Raw genomic sequence first — 18,726 nt, 5'->3', positions numbered from 1 at the left:
TACCGGCACGGCACACGAGGGGGTGGGTGGCCAGCACCACCACGCCCGGCCGCCTTTGTCTCCCCAGTGGCGATGTTTACTACTATACACCACCGCCACCAGGTTACTCATTTGAGGCCGAGTCGACCTAGGAGGAGGCGCCAGGACCGGTTCAGATCGTCGTTGTCACTGGCGGGGGAATCGAACTCGGGTCAAAGGCTGCTAACCATTACACTACCGCTCCCCACTACGCGCACATACGTACACACACACACGTACACATGTACACACACGCACACCCGCACACCCGCGTAGACACCCAACCACGTACACACACACACACACGTACACACACGCGCACACGTACACACACACACATCTACACACACACATCTAACACACACACATCTACACACACACACCCGTACACACACACATCTACACACACACACCCGTACACACACACATCTACCACACACACCCGTACACACACACACCCGCACACGTACACACACACCCCTACACACGCACGCGTACAAACACACACACATACACCCACACGTACACACACACACACGTACGCACACACCACACACACACACACCCACGTACACACAGACACTTACACACACACCCACACCTACACACGTACACACCTGCCCGTCCGCCCGCGTACACATACACACACACGTACACACACACACGCGCGCGCACGCGTGCACGCACAATCACCTGCGCACAGCGCGCACGCAGGCACACGGTAAATCTGTGGCACAAGCATTGGCAGCGCCATCACACGCGGTCGCCTCGCGAAAGGTCACGCCGAGGTCACGCTGACCCCCCCCCCAAACCCCGCCCTCCACCCCCCCCCCCCGGGGTCAACGCGCGGGGTCAGATTCTGACCCACTGACCCGCACCACACCACACACACCCACCCCAAATACAAAGATCCCCCGTGTAGCCTCTAACAGACTGCTGGGGCAAGTGCTGTTAGCGAGCACCCATGAAGGTCGGCACGGCACACGAGGGGGTGGGGTGGCCAGCACCACGCCCGGCCCGCCTTTGTCTCCCCAGTGGCGATGTTTTACTACACAACGCACCGGGTACTCAGTTGAGGCCGAGTCGACCTAGGAGAGGCCCAGGACCCGGTTCAGAGAATCGCCACCGGCGCCGTTGGCCATGAGCGGAAATCGAACCCGGGGTCGCCGGGTTCGTCGCCCAAGCGTAGCGCGCTAACCGCTGCACCACCGCTCCCCAAACCCCACCACCCGCCCCACACACACGCACGCCCCCCGCACACCCAGAGGTCAAGAGAAGTGACCCCCCACCTAGGCTGGGTCGCCCTGGGTCACTGGGCCACCTCTGGGGGAATGGCACGGTCTCTACGCGCTCCGCACGTCGCTAACAAAATCGCACGAAGGCCCCCGCCGGGCAAGCGCCGTTAGTAGCGCGCAACGGGCGGCGGGTGGTGGCGGCGCCTTCGAAGGGTCCGGGAAAAACCTGTGGCACGCGACGGGGAGGGTGGGGATGGGTGGGTGGGTGGGCCTGCACTACCACGCGCGCCCGGCCCCCCTTTGTCTCCCCCCCGACCCGTGGCGACGTTCGCGAACGCAGGGGCCAGCCAACCCGGGGTTACGACTCATTCGAGGCTGAGTCGACCTAGGGGAGGACGGGGAATTAGAACTCTGGTTCGTAGCCGCCGCGACGCCGCCGCGATGCCGAAGGCGAAGAAATTTTTTAAAATCTGCGATAGCGGAATGCCCGGCATACCGAAATGGAACGCCGGGAAAATCTCCCGAGTTTTTGGAATGCCGCGATAAGAGATAGGAGACGAGATATTTACACGGAATGTTCCGGGGATACGGTGAGGCAAAGTCGGGATGTCCGGATATAAAGGAATGTCGGCATCTCCCCGATGTACGGAATGTTAGAATCTCCTGATGTATACGGAATGTTAGATTCAAGGAAATGGGGAAAATGTCGGAATCTCCGTGTGGACAGAAGATCGGAACCTCAGGCTTGCGGAAGAGTATCGGAATGTGCGGATTTAGGGAATGTTGGAATGTTCAAGAGTATGTCAGAGCCGCGTGAAGGGAAACGCGGAGTGTGCACTGGACGCAATGTGGGGAATTCTGGACGGAATGTTGGAATTCTCGACGGAATGTTGGAATTCTCGACGGAATTTCAGAATTTCGGATGGAATGTTGGAATTCTGGACGGAATGTCGAATTCTGGACGGAATGTCGGAATTCTGGACGGAATGTTTGGATCTCGGATAGAATGTTAGATCCCCAACAGACAGAATCCCGGACGGAATGTCGAAATCCCGGACGGAAAGTCAAATTTTCGGACGAATTGTGGGAATTCTGGACGGAATGTTGGAATTCTGGACGGAATGTCGAAATCTCGGACGGAATGTTGGAATTCCCAATGGATGGAATCTCGGAATCCTGGATCGAAAATCAAAATCCCCAACAGAATCTCGGGATCACAGATGGAATGTTGGAATTCCGTACGGATCGTCGGCTTCTCAGGAAAAAGGAGCAATTGCAGTCCCCACGCTAGCGGGAGTTTCGGTGTCCGCAGGATGGAATCTTTCCACCACGCTCTCCCAGCCGTCTTTGTCTCTCCCACCCCCCCCCACCCCCCAGTTACAACACACTCCACGAGGTCGACCTAGGGAAAGAGGCCCAGGACCGGTTCAGGTAACCGTCGATGATGCTTGCGGCCGTGCGAGCGGGAATCGGAACCCGGATAATTCGGGAGGGGTTAGGGAGGGGTAGAGAGAAGGGGTAGGGAGGGGGTAGGGAGGGGTAGGGAGGGGGTAGGGAGGGGGTAGGGAGGGGGTAAAGGAGGGGGTAGGAAGGGGAGGGGGAAAAGGAGAGGGGTGCCAATCTTCTTCTTCTGCGGCCCAGCAAACGTCGCCATCATGGCTCTCCCCGCCCCCGGGGTCAGAACATAAGAGCGTCGTCCGACAAGGAGAAGCCGTGGGGGGCGGATTCCTCTCCCGGCACCACCTGGAGGGGGAGGGGGGGGGCGGGGGGAGGGGGGGAGGGAGGGGGGGAGGGGGGGGGAGAGTCAGTGGGAATCTCCTTCGCCGTACCCGTAGGGCGTCAGCGCGCTAACCGCTGCCCCACCGCTCCCCCCGCGCACAGCGGCCGCCACTCGCCGCCCCACGCACACGCACGCACGCACACGCACAAAGATGAAGATCCCCCCGTGTAGCCTTAACAGACTGTAGGGGCAAGTGCTGTTAGCGAGCACCTATGAAGGCCGGCACGGCACACGAGGGGGTGGGTGGCCAGCACCACGCCCGGCCGCCTTTGTCTCCCTAGTGGCGATGTTTACACCACCGCACAATGTAACTCATTTGAGGCTGAGTCGACCTAGGGGAGGCCCGGGACCAGTTCAGATAATCGTCACTGGTGGTGTTGGCCGTGAGCGGGAATCGAACTTGGGTCGCCGGGTTCGTAGCGCAGCGTAGCGCTAACCGCTACACTACCGCTCCCCCACCTCCTCCACCACCACCACCTCCACCACCTCCACCACCTCCACCATCTCCTCCACCACCACCACCACCTCCTACTCCTCCTCCACCACCACCACCCTCCTCCACCACCTACTACCACCACCACCTCCACCACCACCACGTGTGTGCGTGCCATACCTGGTTGATATTGGACGCCAGGTCTCCTAACCACCGCAGCTGCTGCTGCTGCTGCTCCTGCTCCTGCTGCTGCTGCTGCTTCCAGACGTCCAGTCCAGCCGCACTGCCCTTGGGGGTGTAGGAACCCAGGCCTGGGGCAGGGGGTGGGCGCGGAACGTCAGGACACCGCTCGGGCACGGCCTCCCCTCCCCCCCCCCCTCCATCGGTCCACGTGGATGTCGATGGGCACGGCAACATCATCATCGGCAACATCATCATCGTCGTCAACATCGTCAACATCGTCGCCATCGTCGTCGTCGTCGTCGTCATCATCGTCGTCCAACATCATCGTCAACATCATCGTCATCGTCATCATCGTCAACATCGTCGTCATCATCGCCGTCATCATCGCCGTCATCGTCGCCGTCATCGTCGCCGTCATCGTCGTCATCATCGTCGTCATCATCAGTCATCAACATGATGATCATCATCACCACCACCACCACCGCCGTCACCACCACCACCGCCGTCACCACCACCACCGCCGTCACCACCACCACCACCACCGTCACCACCGTCACCACCGTCACCACCGTCACCATCGTCACCACCGTCGCCACCACCACCACCGCCGTCACCGCCACCGTCACCACCGTCACCACCGTCACCACCGTCACCACCGTCACCACCGTCACCACCGTCACCACCGTCACCACCACCACCGTCACCACCGTCACCGTCACCGTCACCACCACCGTCACACCACCGTCACCACCCCCGTCACGACCACCGTCACGACCACCGTCACCACCACAGTCACCACCGTCACCACCACCACCGTCACCACCACCACCACCATCGTCACCACCACCACGTGGTGCCCACCTGACGCGTAGTGTTGGCTGGGCATGCTACTCTGCAGCTCCGTCACCACCACCGTCACCACCACCACCGTCACCACCACCACCGTCACCACCACCACCGTCACCACCATCACCACCACCACCGTCACCACCACCACCGTCACCACCACCACCGTCACCACCACCACCGCCACCACCACCGCCACCACCGTCACCACCACCACCGTCACCACCACCACCGTCACCACCACCACCACCGTCACCACCACCACCGTCACCACCACCACCGCCACCGTCACCACCACCACCGTCACCACCACCACCGCCACCACCACCTCCACCACCGTCACCACCACCACCGTCACCACCACCCCCACCACCGTCACCACCACCACCGTCACCACCACCCCCACCACCGTCACCACCACCCCCACCACCGTCACCACCACCACCGCCACCACCGTCACCACCACCACTGTCACCACCACCCCCACCACCGTCACCACCACCACCGCCACCACCGTCACCACCACCACCGTCACCACCACCCCACCACCGTCACCACCACCACCGTCACCACCACCCCCACCACCGTCACCACCACCACCGCCACCACCGTCACCACCACCCCCCACCACCGTCACCACCACCACCGCCACCACCGTCACCACCACCACCGTCACCACCACCCCCACCACCGTCACCACCACCACCGTCACCACCACCCCCACCACCGTCACCACCACCACTGTCACCACCACCCCCACCACCGTCACCACCACCACCGCCACCACCGTCACCACCACCACCGTCACCACCACCCCCACCACCGTCACCACCACCACCGTCACCACCACCCCCACCACCGTCACCACCACCACCGTCACCACCACCCCCACCACCGTCACCACCACCACCGCCACCACCGTCACCACCACCACCGCCACCACCGTCACCACCACCACCGTCACCACCACCCCCACCACCGTCACCACCACCACCGTCACCACCACCCCCACCACCGTCACCACCACCACCGCCACCACCACCCCCACCACCGTCACCACCACCACCACGTGGTTCCCACCTGACGCGTAGTGCTGGCTGGGTATGCTACTCTGCAGCTCCGCCACCACCACCGCCACCACCACCGCCACCACCCTCACCACCACCACAGTCACCACCCTCACCACTGCCACCACCGTCACCACCACCGTCACCACCACCACAGTCACCACCCTCACCAACGCCACCACCACCGCCACCACCGCCACCACCACCACCACCGTCACCCACCTGACGCGTAGTGCTGGCTGGGCATGCTACTCTGCAGCTCCGGCCGTGGCAGGGTGAAGGTCGCCGCCTTGCGGGGGGGGCGGCCCCTCCCCCCGCCCCCCCCCTCCTCCTCCTCGTCGTCCCCTCCGCCCTCGTCGGAGGAGCTACCCCCACCTCCTCCACCTCCTCCCTCGTCGTCAGAGTCCAGCCCCTCCAGCAAGGAGCTCTCCGACGGATACTCAAACATCGCCTCCGACTCGTTAAAGGAGATCTTCATCTGAGTCACGTGGAGGGGGGGGGGGAGGGGCATGGAGGGGGGAGGGGCATGGAGGGGGAGGGGCATGGAGGGGGAGGGGCATGGAGGGGGAGGGGCATGGAGGGGGAGGGGCGTGGAGGGGGAGGGGCGTGGAGGGGGAAGGGGCGTGGAGGGGGAGGGGCGTGGAGGGGGAGGGGCGTGGAGGGGGAGGGGCATGGAGGGGGAGGGGCATGGAGGGGGAGGGGGATGGAGGGGGAGGGGCGTGGAGGGGGAGGGGCATGGAGGGGGAGGGGCATGGAGGGGGAGGAGCATGGAGGGGGAGGGGCATGGAGGGGGAGGAGCATGGAGGGGGAGGGGCATGGAGGGGGAGGGCATGGAGGGGGAGGGGCGTGGAGGGGGAGGGGCGTGGAGGGGGAGGGGCGTGGAGGGGGAGGGGCATGGAGGGGGAGGGGCATGGAGGGGGAGGGGCATGGAGGGGGAGGGGCATGGAGGGGGAGGGGCGTGGAGGGGGAGGGGCATGGAGGGGGAGGGGCATGGAGGGGGAGGGGCGTGGAGGGGGAGGGGCATGGAGGGGGAGGAGCATGGAGGGGGGAGGGGCATGGAGGGGGAGGAGCATGGAGGGGGAGGGGCATGGAGGGGGAGGGGCATGGAGGGGGAGGGGCGTGGAGGGGGAGGGGCGTGGAGGGGGAGGGGCGTGGAGGGGGAGGGGCATGGAGGGGGAGGGGCATGGAGGGGGAGGGGCATGGAGGGGGAGGGGCATGGAGGGGGAGGGGCGTGGAGGGGGAGGGGCATGGAGGGGGAGGGGCATGGAGGGGGAGGGGCGTGGAGGGGGAGGGGCATGGAGGGGGAGGAGCATGGAGGGGGAGGGGCATGGAGGGGGAGGGGCATGGAGGGGGAGGGGCGTGGAGGGGGAGGGGCGTGGAGGGGGAGGGGCATGGAGGGGGAGGAGCATGGAGGGGGAGGGGCATGGAGGGGGAGGGGCATGGAGGGGGAGGGGCGTGGAGGGGGAGGGGCGTGGAGGGGGAGGAGCATGGAGGGGGAGAGGGGGGGTTCAGTGGTGGGGGGGGCACGGGGGGGGACATGGGGGGGTACCACAGTGGGGGGGAGGAGGGGGCACGGGGAGTGGGGGGAGGGGCACGGAGTGGGGGGCACGGGGAGGGGGCCACAGTGGGGGTTCAGTGGTGGGGGGGGGGCACAAGGGGGGGGGTACGGGGGGGGGAGGCACAGGGGAGGGGGGGTAAGTGTTAGTTCCAATAGAAAACGTAAAACTCTATTGTTTCGTTGGACATCGGTGAGTTAAAGAGCTTTATAGATCATCAGATTCCTCCTGCAGAGTCTGAATACAGCTTCTGATTCTGGGACTTGAACCAGCGGCAGCTTATCACGTGCGGAATCTAAAAGTCTCAGCCGAGTAATCGAGAACTGCATAGAGACACGCAGAGACCCATAGACTCACCACACAGAGACCCATAGACTCACCACACAGAGACCCATAGACTCACACAGCAGAGACCCATAGACTCACCACACAGAGACCCATAGACTCACACAGCAGAGACCCATAGGCTCACACAACAGAGACCCATAGACTCACCACACAGAGACCCATAAACTCACACAGCAGAGACCCATAGACTCACCACACAGAGACCCATAGACTCACACAGCAGAGACCCATAGGCTCACACAACAGAGACCCATAGAGATCCATAGATGTTAACTACCTCGCCTGGTATACAGGAGGTCGTGGGTTCGATCCCGACCCTGATGCCTGCTGTATATCTAGAGTTTGCGTGTCTCTCCCTCTCTCATCATCATCATCACGGTGGGTAAGATATTTTAACTACGTCGCCTGGTAGGCAGGAGGTCGTGGGTTCGATCCCGACCCTGACGACGCCTGCTGCTGCTGTATATTTGGAGTCTGCGTCTCTCTCTCATCATCATCACGGTGGCTAGAAGATGTTGACTACCTCGCCTGGTCTACAGGAGGATGTGGGTTCAATCCCGACCTTGACGATGCCTGCTGCTGTTTATTTGGAGTCTGCGTGTCTCTCCCTCTCTCATCATCATCATCACGGTGGCTAGAAGATCTTGACTACCTCGCCTGACGCCTGCTGCTGTATATTTGGAGTCTGCGTCTCTCTCTCTCTCTCCCCGTGGTCGCGTGGCTTTGTCTCCGGGTCCTCCGGTTTTTCCCGCCACGTTTAGAATCAACGTCACCACGCGTTTAGAGCATTTGGCCGCTGCTTTCAATTTCCACGTGGTGATGACGTTAATTCCCCTTTGTTGAGCTGTCATTTGTGATGTGCAAGTCGCTTCTGAAAACATAGCGATTCAGTGGGGCGTTACCTGGTCAAATAAAAGTTTGGTTTTAGTATGGGTCTCTATGAGTCTCTGTGGGTCTCTATGAGTCTCTGTGGGTCTCTGTGGGTCTCTGTGGGTCTCTATGAGTCTCTGTGGGTCTCTGTGGGTCTCTATGAGTCTGGGTCTCTGTGGGTCTCTATGAGTCTCTGTGGGTCTCTGTGGGTCTCTGAGTATGGGTCTCTGTGGGTCTCTGTGGGTCTCCATGAGTATGGGTCTCCATGAGTATGGGTCTCCATGAGTATGGGTCTCTGTGGGTCTCTGTGGGTCTCTGTGGGTCTCTGTGGGTCTCTATGAGCATGGGTCTCTGTGAGTCTGTCGAATCAATATGCGGTTGGAGGATTTGACTGCTGCTATCAATTCCCACGCGATGATGATGATTATGACGACGACAACGATGACAACGATGACGACGACGACGACGCCAATGACGACGATGATGATGACAACGATGATGATGACAACGATGACAATGATTATTACGACGACGACGACGACGATGATGACGATGATGACGATGACGTTGACAACGATGATTATTACGACGACGACGATGATGATGCCGATGACGACGATGACGCCGATGACGACGATGATGTTGACAACGATGACGACGATTATTACGACGACGACGATGATGCCGATGACGACGATGACGCCGACGATGACGACGACGATGTTGACAACGATGACGACGATTATTACGACGACGACGATGATGCCGATGACGACAATAACAACGATGATGATGACGATGATGTTGACAACGATGACGACGATTATTACGACGACGACGATGATGCCGATGATGACGACGATGAAGATGACGACGATTACGCCGACGATGACGACGACGATGTTGACAACGATGACGACGATTATTACGACGACGACGATGATGCCGATGACGCCGACGATGACGATGATTATTACGACGACGACGACGACGACGATGATGACGACGATGACGATGATTATTACGACGACGACGACGATGACGTTGACAACGATGACGATGATTATTACGACGACGACGATTATGACGACGACGACGACGATGAACGGGGCCCTACCCGGCCAACATAAAGGAACGGCACAGCGCTGGAGTTGCTAGTGGAGGTCTCGCTGGGGAAGGAGGAGGCCGCCTCGGGCAACATTATCTGACCACATCTCTGCGGGGGGCAGCAGCGAACCTGACCTTCGACCCCCCCCCCCCCGCTGGCGTTTATAGAATGCGGCTGGGACTTTCCCCGCTGTGGTGGTGGTGGTGGTGAAACGTGGGGGGGGGGGTGGGAGGGAGTTATGGGGGGGGGGGGGATATAATTAATTAATGCATTCCCAGCAACGTCGTTAACTCCAACTCATAGAGACCCACAGAGACCCAACGACGTTGACTCCAACTCATAGAGACACACAGAGACCCAACGACGTTGACACGCTGTTAGGAATGAGCCTTTGTTGTCTTCTTGATTCTTTCGGTAAAGTCACGTAGAAGGGAAGTAATAAAATAATAAAATTAAAACATAATAAAATAATTCTCACGACGTTTCGGCCACAACGCAAGTAGCCGTCCTCAGGTGAAGAATGAAACACCATTATTATGTTTTATTTTTATTATTGTATTACTTCCCTTCTACGTGACTTTACCGAAAGAACCAAGAAGATGAATCCCTGCAGTCACGAAAGCTTTAAATCGAAAAAAGCCTTTGTTGTGTAGACTAGGTGCGGCTAATGATGTTATTTATACGCTTTCATTGAACTCACTCTGTCTGTCGTTGTTGTCGTATCTTCTAATTTTGTAACTCAATTTTTAACCCACTTTCCAATGCGGTATCGAATGCAAACTTGGTATACTTATGTCTTACTGATGAAAATACTATATTCTATTATTAAAAATTATAAACATATTTTTAAACATTATTTTGTATCTGTTATGGTTCGGCTTGGGTCTAATTGTCCACACTCAACTGACGTGCTTACGTTGTGGCAAGCTTTGGGTCCACTTCCTGGAGTCTTGGAGTTTTTCCATTACTAGTACGCTACATTTCACTAAAGCGTGTTTTTAAAAAGAGTATTTTTCAATATTACTTATTATTTTGACCACAGGGCTCAATCAAGTGGCAGTCAAACAGTCTCAACGCGCGATGTCGATTCTATAGGATGATAGAGACTCATAGAGACCCACACTCATAGGAAACCCACAAATACCCCATAGAAACCCACAAATACCCATACTAAAACTAAATGATTGCGACCAGGTAAAGCCAGAGGTCGCAAACGGGTTTTGATTCCTTACCCGTACCCGTACCCAGCCGCACCAGGGTCGCAAACGGGTACTCGTACCCGTACCCGGCCGTACCCTTACCCTACCCGTACCCGGCCGGGTACGGGTAGGGTACGGGTATCGGGTACCCGATTGCGACCTCTGGGATGAAGTCATGTTGCAGGCGCGGGTGGGTTGATTCTAGGAACTTGAATTGTGAGAAGAGACAAGACGTTGGGAAATGAGTGACAAACGGTGACTCACCAGTGACTCACGGCCTACCCGTACCCGTACCCGGCCGCACCAGGGTCGCAAACGGCTACCCGTACCCGGCCGGGTACGGGTAGCCGGGTATCGGGTAGGGTACGGGTATCGGGTACCCGGTTGCGACCTCTGAGTATGGCCCCACTGAGTTTTTCTGATGCAACCACTGGGATATCTCAAATGATAGCAACTGCACCAAGTGGATTATCATTATCATCATCACGTGGAAATGTACAGCTGCAGGCAAACACTCTAAACGTGTGGCGATGTCGACGGAGAGAGAGAGAGAGACACGCAAACTCCAAATCTACAGCAGAAGCAGGGTTAGGATCAAACCCACGAACTCCTGTACACCAGGCGAGGTAGTCAACATCTCCTAGCCACTGTGATGATGATGAGAGAGAGAGAGACACGCAGACTCCAAATGTACAGCAGCAGGCGTCGTCAGGGTCGGGATGGAACCCACGACCTCCTGCATACCAGGCGAGCTAGTTAACATCTCCTAGCCACCGTGATGATGATGATGATAGAGAGAGACACGCAGACTCCAAATACGCAGCAGGCGTAAGTGTCGCGATTGACCCCCACGACATCCTGCACAGCTGGCGAGGTAGTCAACATCTCCTAGCCACCGTGATGATGATGATCAGAGACACGCAGACTCCAAATATACAGCAGCAGGCGTCGTCAGGGTCGGGATTGACCCCCACGACCTCCTGCATACCAGGCGAGCTAGTTAACATCTAGCCATCGTGATGATGATGATGATGATGAGAGACACAGACTCCAAATATGCAGCAGTCATCGTCAGGGTCGGGATCGAACCCACGACCTCCCTGCACAGCTGGCGAGGCAGTCAGCGTCTCATAGCCCCGGCCGACTTTCCAGACGACTCCACGCTTGAACCCTCGCCGCTGCACTTTAGAACCGGGCTGTAATGCCGTCGCGACAGCGAGCGAGAGTGCGAACGAGCGAGCGAGAGACGGAGAGAGGGAGAGATTTGCATGTCAATCGTGTCACTTCACGGCATAACGTCAGGAGGCCGGGAGACCTTTGGTTTACGGGTGGTGACGTTGAAACTCAACTGTTTTTATTTGACGAGGTGGAACGGCGTCCACTCAGCTACTACGTGGTAGCGCTTTGGTCAGAGGCTACCTGGACATCACGAAGGATTAGCCCAAGTGGCTTCATCAAAATCGTCGTCGTCGTCGTCATCGCGTGGACATTCATAGCAGCAGCCAAATCTTGTAAGCGGGTGATGTTGATTTTCCAGACTCAGAGACCAAAAGACTCAGAGAGACCCACACTCATAGAGACCCACATTCATAGAGACCCACAGAGACCCACACTCACAGACCCACAGAAACCCACAGAGAGCCACAGAGACCCACACTCACAGAGACCCACACTCATAGAGACCCACAATCATAGATACCTACACAGATCCACACTCACAGAGACCCACACTCACAGAGACCCACACTCACAGAGACCCACACTCACAGAGACCCACACTCACAGAGACCCACACTCATAGAGACCCACACTCACAGAGACCCACACTCACAGAGACCCACACTCATAGAGACCCACACTCACAGAGACCCACACTCACAGAGACCCACATTCATAGAGACCCACATTCATAGAGACCCACACTCATAGAGACCCACAATCATAGAGACCCACACTCACAGAGACCCACACTCACAGAGACCCACACTCATAGAGACCCACACTCACAGAGACCCACATTCATAGAGACCCACATTCATAGAGACCCACACTCATAGAGACCCACACTCATAGAGACCCACACTCACAGAGACCCACATTCATAGAGACCCACATTCATAGAGACCCACACTCATAGAGACCCACACTCATAGAGACCCACACTCACAGAGACCCACACTCACAGAGACCCACACTCATAGAGACCCACATTCATAGAGACCCACACTCACAGAGACCCACACTCATAGAGACCCACACTCACAGAGACCCACACTCACAGAGACCCACACTCACAGAGACCCATACTCATAGAGACCCATACTCATAGAGACCCACACTCATAGAGACCCACACTCACAGAGACCCACATTCATAGAGACCCACACTCATAGAGACCCATACTCATAGAGACCCACACTCATAGAGACCCACAGAGACCCACACTCATAGAGACCCACAATCATAGAGACCCACAGAGACCCACACACACAGAGACCCACACTCATAGAGACCCACACTCACAGAGACACACACTCACAGAAACCCACACTCACAGAGACCCACACTCACAGAGACCCACACTCACAGAGACCCACACTCACAGAGACCCACATTCATAGAGACCCACACTCATAGAGACCCACAGAGACCCACACTCATAGAGACCCACAATCATAGAGACCCACAGAGACCCACACACACAGAGACCCACACTCACAGAGACTCACACTCAGAGTGACTCACAGAGACCCACAGAGACCCACACTCACAGAGACCCACACTCGCAGAGACTCACAGAGACCCACAGAGACCCACACTCACAGAGACCCACACTCACAGAGACTCACACTCAGAGTGACCCACACTCGCAGAGACCCACAGAGACCCACACACACAGAGACACACACTCACAGAGACCCACACTCACAGAGACTCACAGAGACCCACAGAGACCCACACTCACAGAGACCCACACTCACAGAGACTCACACTCAGAGTGACCCACACTCGCAGAGACTCACAGAGACCCACAGAGACCCACAGAGACCCACAGAGACACACACTCACAGAGACCCACACTCACAGAGACCCACACTCGCAGAGACTCACAGAGACCCACAGAGACCCACACTCACAGAGACCCACACTCGCAGAGACTCACAGAGACCCACAGAGACCCACACTCACAGAGACCCACACTCACAGAGACTCACACTCAGAGTGACCCACACTCGCAGAGACCCACAGAGACCCACACACACAGAGACACACACTCACAGAGACCCACACTCACAGAGACTCACAGAGACCCACAGAGACCCACACTCACAGAGACCCACACTCACAGAGACTCACACTCAGAGTGACCCACACTCGCAGAGACTCACAGAGACCCACAGAGACCCACAGAGACCCACAGAGACACACACTCACAGAGACCCACACTCACAGAGACCCACACTCGCAGAGACTCACAGAGACCCACAGAGACCCACACTCGCAGAGACTCACAGAGACCCACAGAGACCCACACTCACAGAGACCCACACTCACAGAGACCCACACTCGCAGAGACTCACAGAGACCCACAGAGACCCACACTCACAGAGACCCACACTCGCAGAGACTCGCAGAGACTCACAGAGACCCACAGAGACCCACAGAGACCCACACTCACAGAGACCCACACTCGCAGAGACTCACAGAGACCCACAGAGACCCACACTCACAGAGACCCACACTCGCAGAGACTCACAGAGACCCACAGAGACCCACACTCACAGAGACCCACACTCGCAGAGACTCACAGAGACCCACAGAGACCCACACTCACAGAGACCCACACTCGCAGAGACTCACAGAGACCCACAGAGACCCACACTCACAGAGACCCACACTCGCAGAGACTCACAGAGACCCACAGAGACCCACACTCACAGAGACCCACACTCGCAGAGACCCACAGAGACCCACACTCACAGAACCACACTCAGAGTGACAGCAGCAACCTATGGAGGCTGCCACTGACTGCGCCACTGACGAGTTACGGTGTGTGGCCTGCACCGAGCACGCCCGGCCGCCTTTGTCTCCCCAACACACTCATTCACTCGCGCAAAGACAAAGGTCCCCCCCCCAGTATAGCCTCGACCGACTGACGGGGCAAGTGCTGTTAGCAGCGAGCAGCAGTTAAAGGCCGGCCGGCAATGCGCCACACACAGAGGGGTGGGTGGCCACCACCACAAAGGTAAAGGTCCCCCGTATAGCCTGTAACAGGCTGTTGGGGCAAAGGGCTGTTAGCAGCAGCAGCACCCCATGAAGGCCGACACACACACACTGGGCGTGTGGGTGGCCAGCGCCACAAAGACAAAGGTCCCCCGTATAGCCTCAACAGACTGTTGGGGCAAGGGCTGTTAGCAGCAGCAGCACCCCATGAAGGCCGACACACACACACTGGGCGTGTGGGTGGCCAGCACCACAAAGACAAAGGTCCCCCGTATAGCCTCAACAGACTGTTGGGGCAAGGGCTGTTAGCAGCAGCAGCACCCCATGAAGGCCGACACACACACACTGGGCGTGTGGGTGGCCAGCGCCACAAAGACAAAGGTCCCCCGTATAGCCTCAACAGACTGTTGGGGCAAGGGCTGTTAGCAGCAGCAGCAGCATCCTATGAAGGAAGGCCGGCACACACACACACTGGGCGTGTGGGTGGCCAGCACCGCAGAGACAAAGGTCCCCCGTATAGCCTCAACAGGCTGTTGGGGCAAGGGCTGTTAGCAGCAGCAGCACCCTATGAAGGCCGGCACACACACACAGACCGGGCGTGTGGGTGTGGTGCGTGTGCCACGCCCGGCTGAGCTCTTTGGTTTCCGACAATTGTTGTGTACACACCGTGACGGGCGCTCGTTTAGGGCCGAGTGGACCTAGTGGGGAGGGGGTAGGCGCCTCGACCCGGTTTGGCGGTCCTTGGGGATCGTGTAGAGGGGCTGCTGCACCGGCAGTCTTCACGCAGAGGTCGAAAAGCAGTGGTAGTGCCACGGACATCATCACCAACATCACCACCATCACCATCGTCATCATTACCGTCATCACCACCACTATCACCACCACCGTCGTCACTACCGCCATCACCACCATCGTCACCACCACCATCATCATCGTCATCATCGTCATCATCACCGTCACCATCACCACCACCGCCATCACCATCGTCATCACCACCATCATCACCATCACTACTATCACCATCATCACCACCACCATCACCACCACCATCATCACCACCATCACCACCACCATCACCACCATCACCACCACCATCACCACCATCACCACCATCATCACCACCATCATCACCATCATCACCATCATCACCACCATCACCATCACCACCATCACCACCACCGTCACCACCATCACCATCACCACCATCACCATCATCATCACCACCATCACCACCATCATCACCACCGTCATCACCACCATCATCACCACCACCATCACCACCACCATCACCACCACCATCACCACCATCACCACCATCGTCACCATCATCACCACCATCATCCCCACCGTCATCACCATCATCATAATCACCACCGTCATCACCACCATCATCACCATCGTCACCACCATCATCACCACCGTCATCACCATCATCATCACCACCATCACCACCATCATCACCATCGTCACCATCACCACCATCACCATCATCACCACCATCATCACCACCACCGTCACCATCACCACCATCACCACCATCACCACCATCACCACCACCACCGTCACCATCACCACCATCACCACCATCATCATCACCGTCACCACCATCATCATCATCACCATCGTCACCACCACCACCACCATGGAACACATCGTGCCAACAGCTGTACTCGGCTGCCCCAGACCAGCCCAGGGTGGAGTTGGATACCTCCTGCAGAACCTCCGTCTATTCTCGTGGCAAAGAAACTGAAGCAAAACAATTTTGAGATTTTTCCAGGGTGAAGGCCCCCACCGCCCCCCGCCCCCCGCTGGGGCTGCCGTGTCAGAAGCGACGCTGGACCATTACAAACGACAGCTCGATGAAGTGGCTCATAGTCATCATCATCATCGTCATCATCGTCGTCATCATCATCATCGTCGTCATCGTCATCATCATCATCATCGTCGTCATCATCATCATCATCGTCGTCGTCATCGTCGTCATCGTCGTCATCGTCGTCATCATCGTCATCATCGTCGTCATCGTCGTCATCATCGTCGTCATCGTCGTCATCGTCGTCATCATCGTCATCATCGTCGTCATCATCATCATCGTCATCATCGTCGTCATCATCATCATCATCGTCATCATCGTCGTCATCGTCATCATCGTCATCATCGTCACGTGGACATTGATAGTAGCAGCCAATTACTCTAAAGGCGCGATGGTGATTCTACAGACTGATAGAGAACCACAAAGATCCACAGAGACCCACACTCATAGAGACCCACAGAGACCCACACTCACAGAGACCCACACTCACAGAGACCGACACTCATAGAGACCCACAGAGACCCACACTCATAGAGACCCACACTCATAGAGACCCACAGAGACTCATACTCATAGAGACCCACACTCATAGAGACCCACAGAGATTCATACTCATAGAGACCCACACTCATAGAGACCCACAGAGATTCATACTCATAGAGACCCACACTCATAGAGACCCACAGAGATTCATACTCATAGAGACCCACACTCATAGAGACCCACAGAGACCCACACTCACAGAGACCCACACTCACAGAGACCCACAGAGACCCACACTCACAGAGACCCACACTCACAGAGACCCACACTCATAGAGACCCACAGAGACCCACACTCAGAGATCCACACTCATAGAGACCCACACTCAGAGATCCACACTCATAGAGACCCACAGAGACCCATAGAGACCCACACTCATAGAGACCCACACTCATAGAGACCCACAGAGACTCATACTCATAGAGACCCACAGAGACCCACACTCAGAGATCCACACTCATAGAGACCCACAGAGACCCATAGAGACCCACAGAAACCTACAGAGATCCATAAAGACCCAAAGAGATACCCAAGCTAAGCTAAACTATTTTTATTTCACCGGATGTAAGGCTCGCTCAGCCGCTGCATAGCAGAGGTCGCAACCGGGTACCCGATACCCGTACCCTACCCGATACCCGGCTACCCGTACCTGGCCAGGTACGGGTACCTGTTTGCGACCCTGGTGCGGCCGGGTACGGGTAGGCCGTGAGTCACTGGTGAGTCACCGTTTGTCACTCATTTCCCAACGTCTTGTCTCTTCTCACAATTCAAGTTCCTAGAATCAACCCACCCGCGCCTGCAACGTGGCTTCATCCCAGAGGTCGCAATCAGGTACCCGATACCCGTACCCTACCCGTACCCGGCCGGGTACAGGTAGGATACGGGTACGGCCAGGTACGGGTACAGGTACCCGTTTGCGACCCTGGTGCGGCCGGGTACGGGTAAGGAATCAAAACCCGTTTGCGACCTCTGCTGTATAGTCGCTGTTGGTCAGAAGCGAGATGGCCCATCACAAACGACAGCTCAAGCACGTGGCCCATCGTCATCATCATCACGCGGCAATTTATAGCAGCAGACAAACACTCTAAACGCGTGACGTTAAGACCTCCTGCGTACCAGGCGAGGTAGTCAACATCTCCTAGTCAGAGTGATGATGATGATGACGAGAGAGAGAGACGCAAACTCCAAATCTACAGCAGCAGGCGTCGTCAGGGTCGGGTTGGAACCCACGACCTCCTGCATACCAGGCGAGGTAGTCAACATCTCCTAGCCACCGTGATGATGATGAGAGAGACACGCAAACTCCAAATCTACAGCAGCAGCAGGCGTCAGGCTAGAGATCGAACCCACGACCTCCTGTATACCAGGCGAGGTAGTCGACAGCTCCTAGCCACCGTGATGATGATGATGATGATGAGAGAGACACGCAAACTCCAAATCTACAGCAGCAGGCGTCGTTAGGGTCGGGATCGAACTCACAACCTCCTGCGTACCAGGCGAGGT

At 57.4% G+C, this 18,726-nt stretch overlaps 1 protein-coding gene across 1 annotated transcript in view; it reads right to left on the bottom strand.

The window, feature by feature from the left end:
• Nucleotides 1–39: 39 nt before the first annotated feature.
• TPRN (taperin) overlaps nt 40–18,726 on the bottom strand; it is a 32,690-nt gene continuing 14,003 nt past the window's right edge. The window contains 4 exon segments of the mRNA XM_078883044.1: nt 40–53; nt 1,040–2,996; nt 3,647–3,777; nt 5,785–6,040. Of these exon segments, the coding sequence (XP_078739170.1) occupies nt 2,931–2,996; nt 3,647–3,777; nt 5,785–6,040 (453 nt within the window). The 3' untranslated portion in view covers nt 40–53; nt 1,040–2,930.

This window comes from Lampetra fluviatilis, chromosome 68 (genome assembly GCF_964198595.1).
Source record: "Lampetra fluviatilis chromosome 68, kcLamFluv1.1, whole genome shotgun sequence".
Classification (NCBI taxonomy): domain Eukaryota; kingdom Metazoa; phylum Chordata; class Hyperoartia; order Petromyzontiformes; family Petromyzontidae; genus Lampetra; species Lampetra fluviatilis.
The sequence above is the reverse complement of the archived record's forward strand: the minus strand, read 5'-3'. Positions and strand labels throughout refer to the sequence as shown.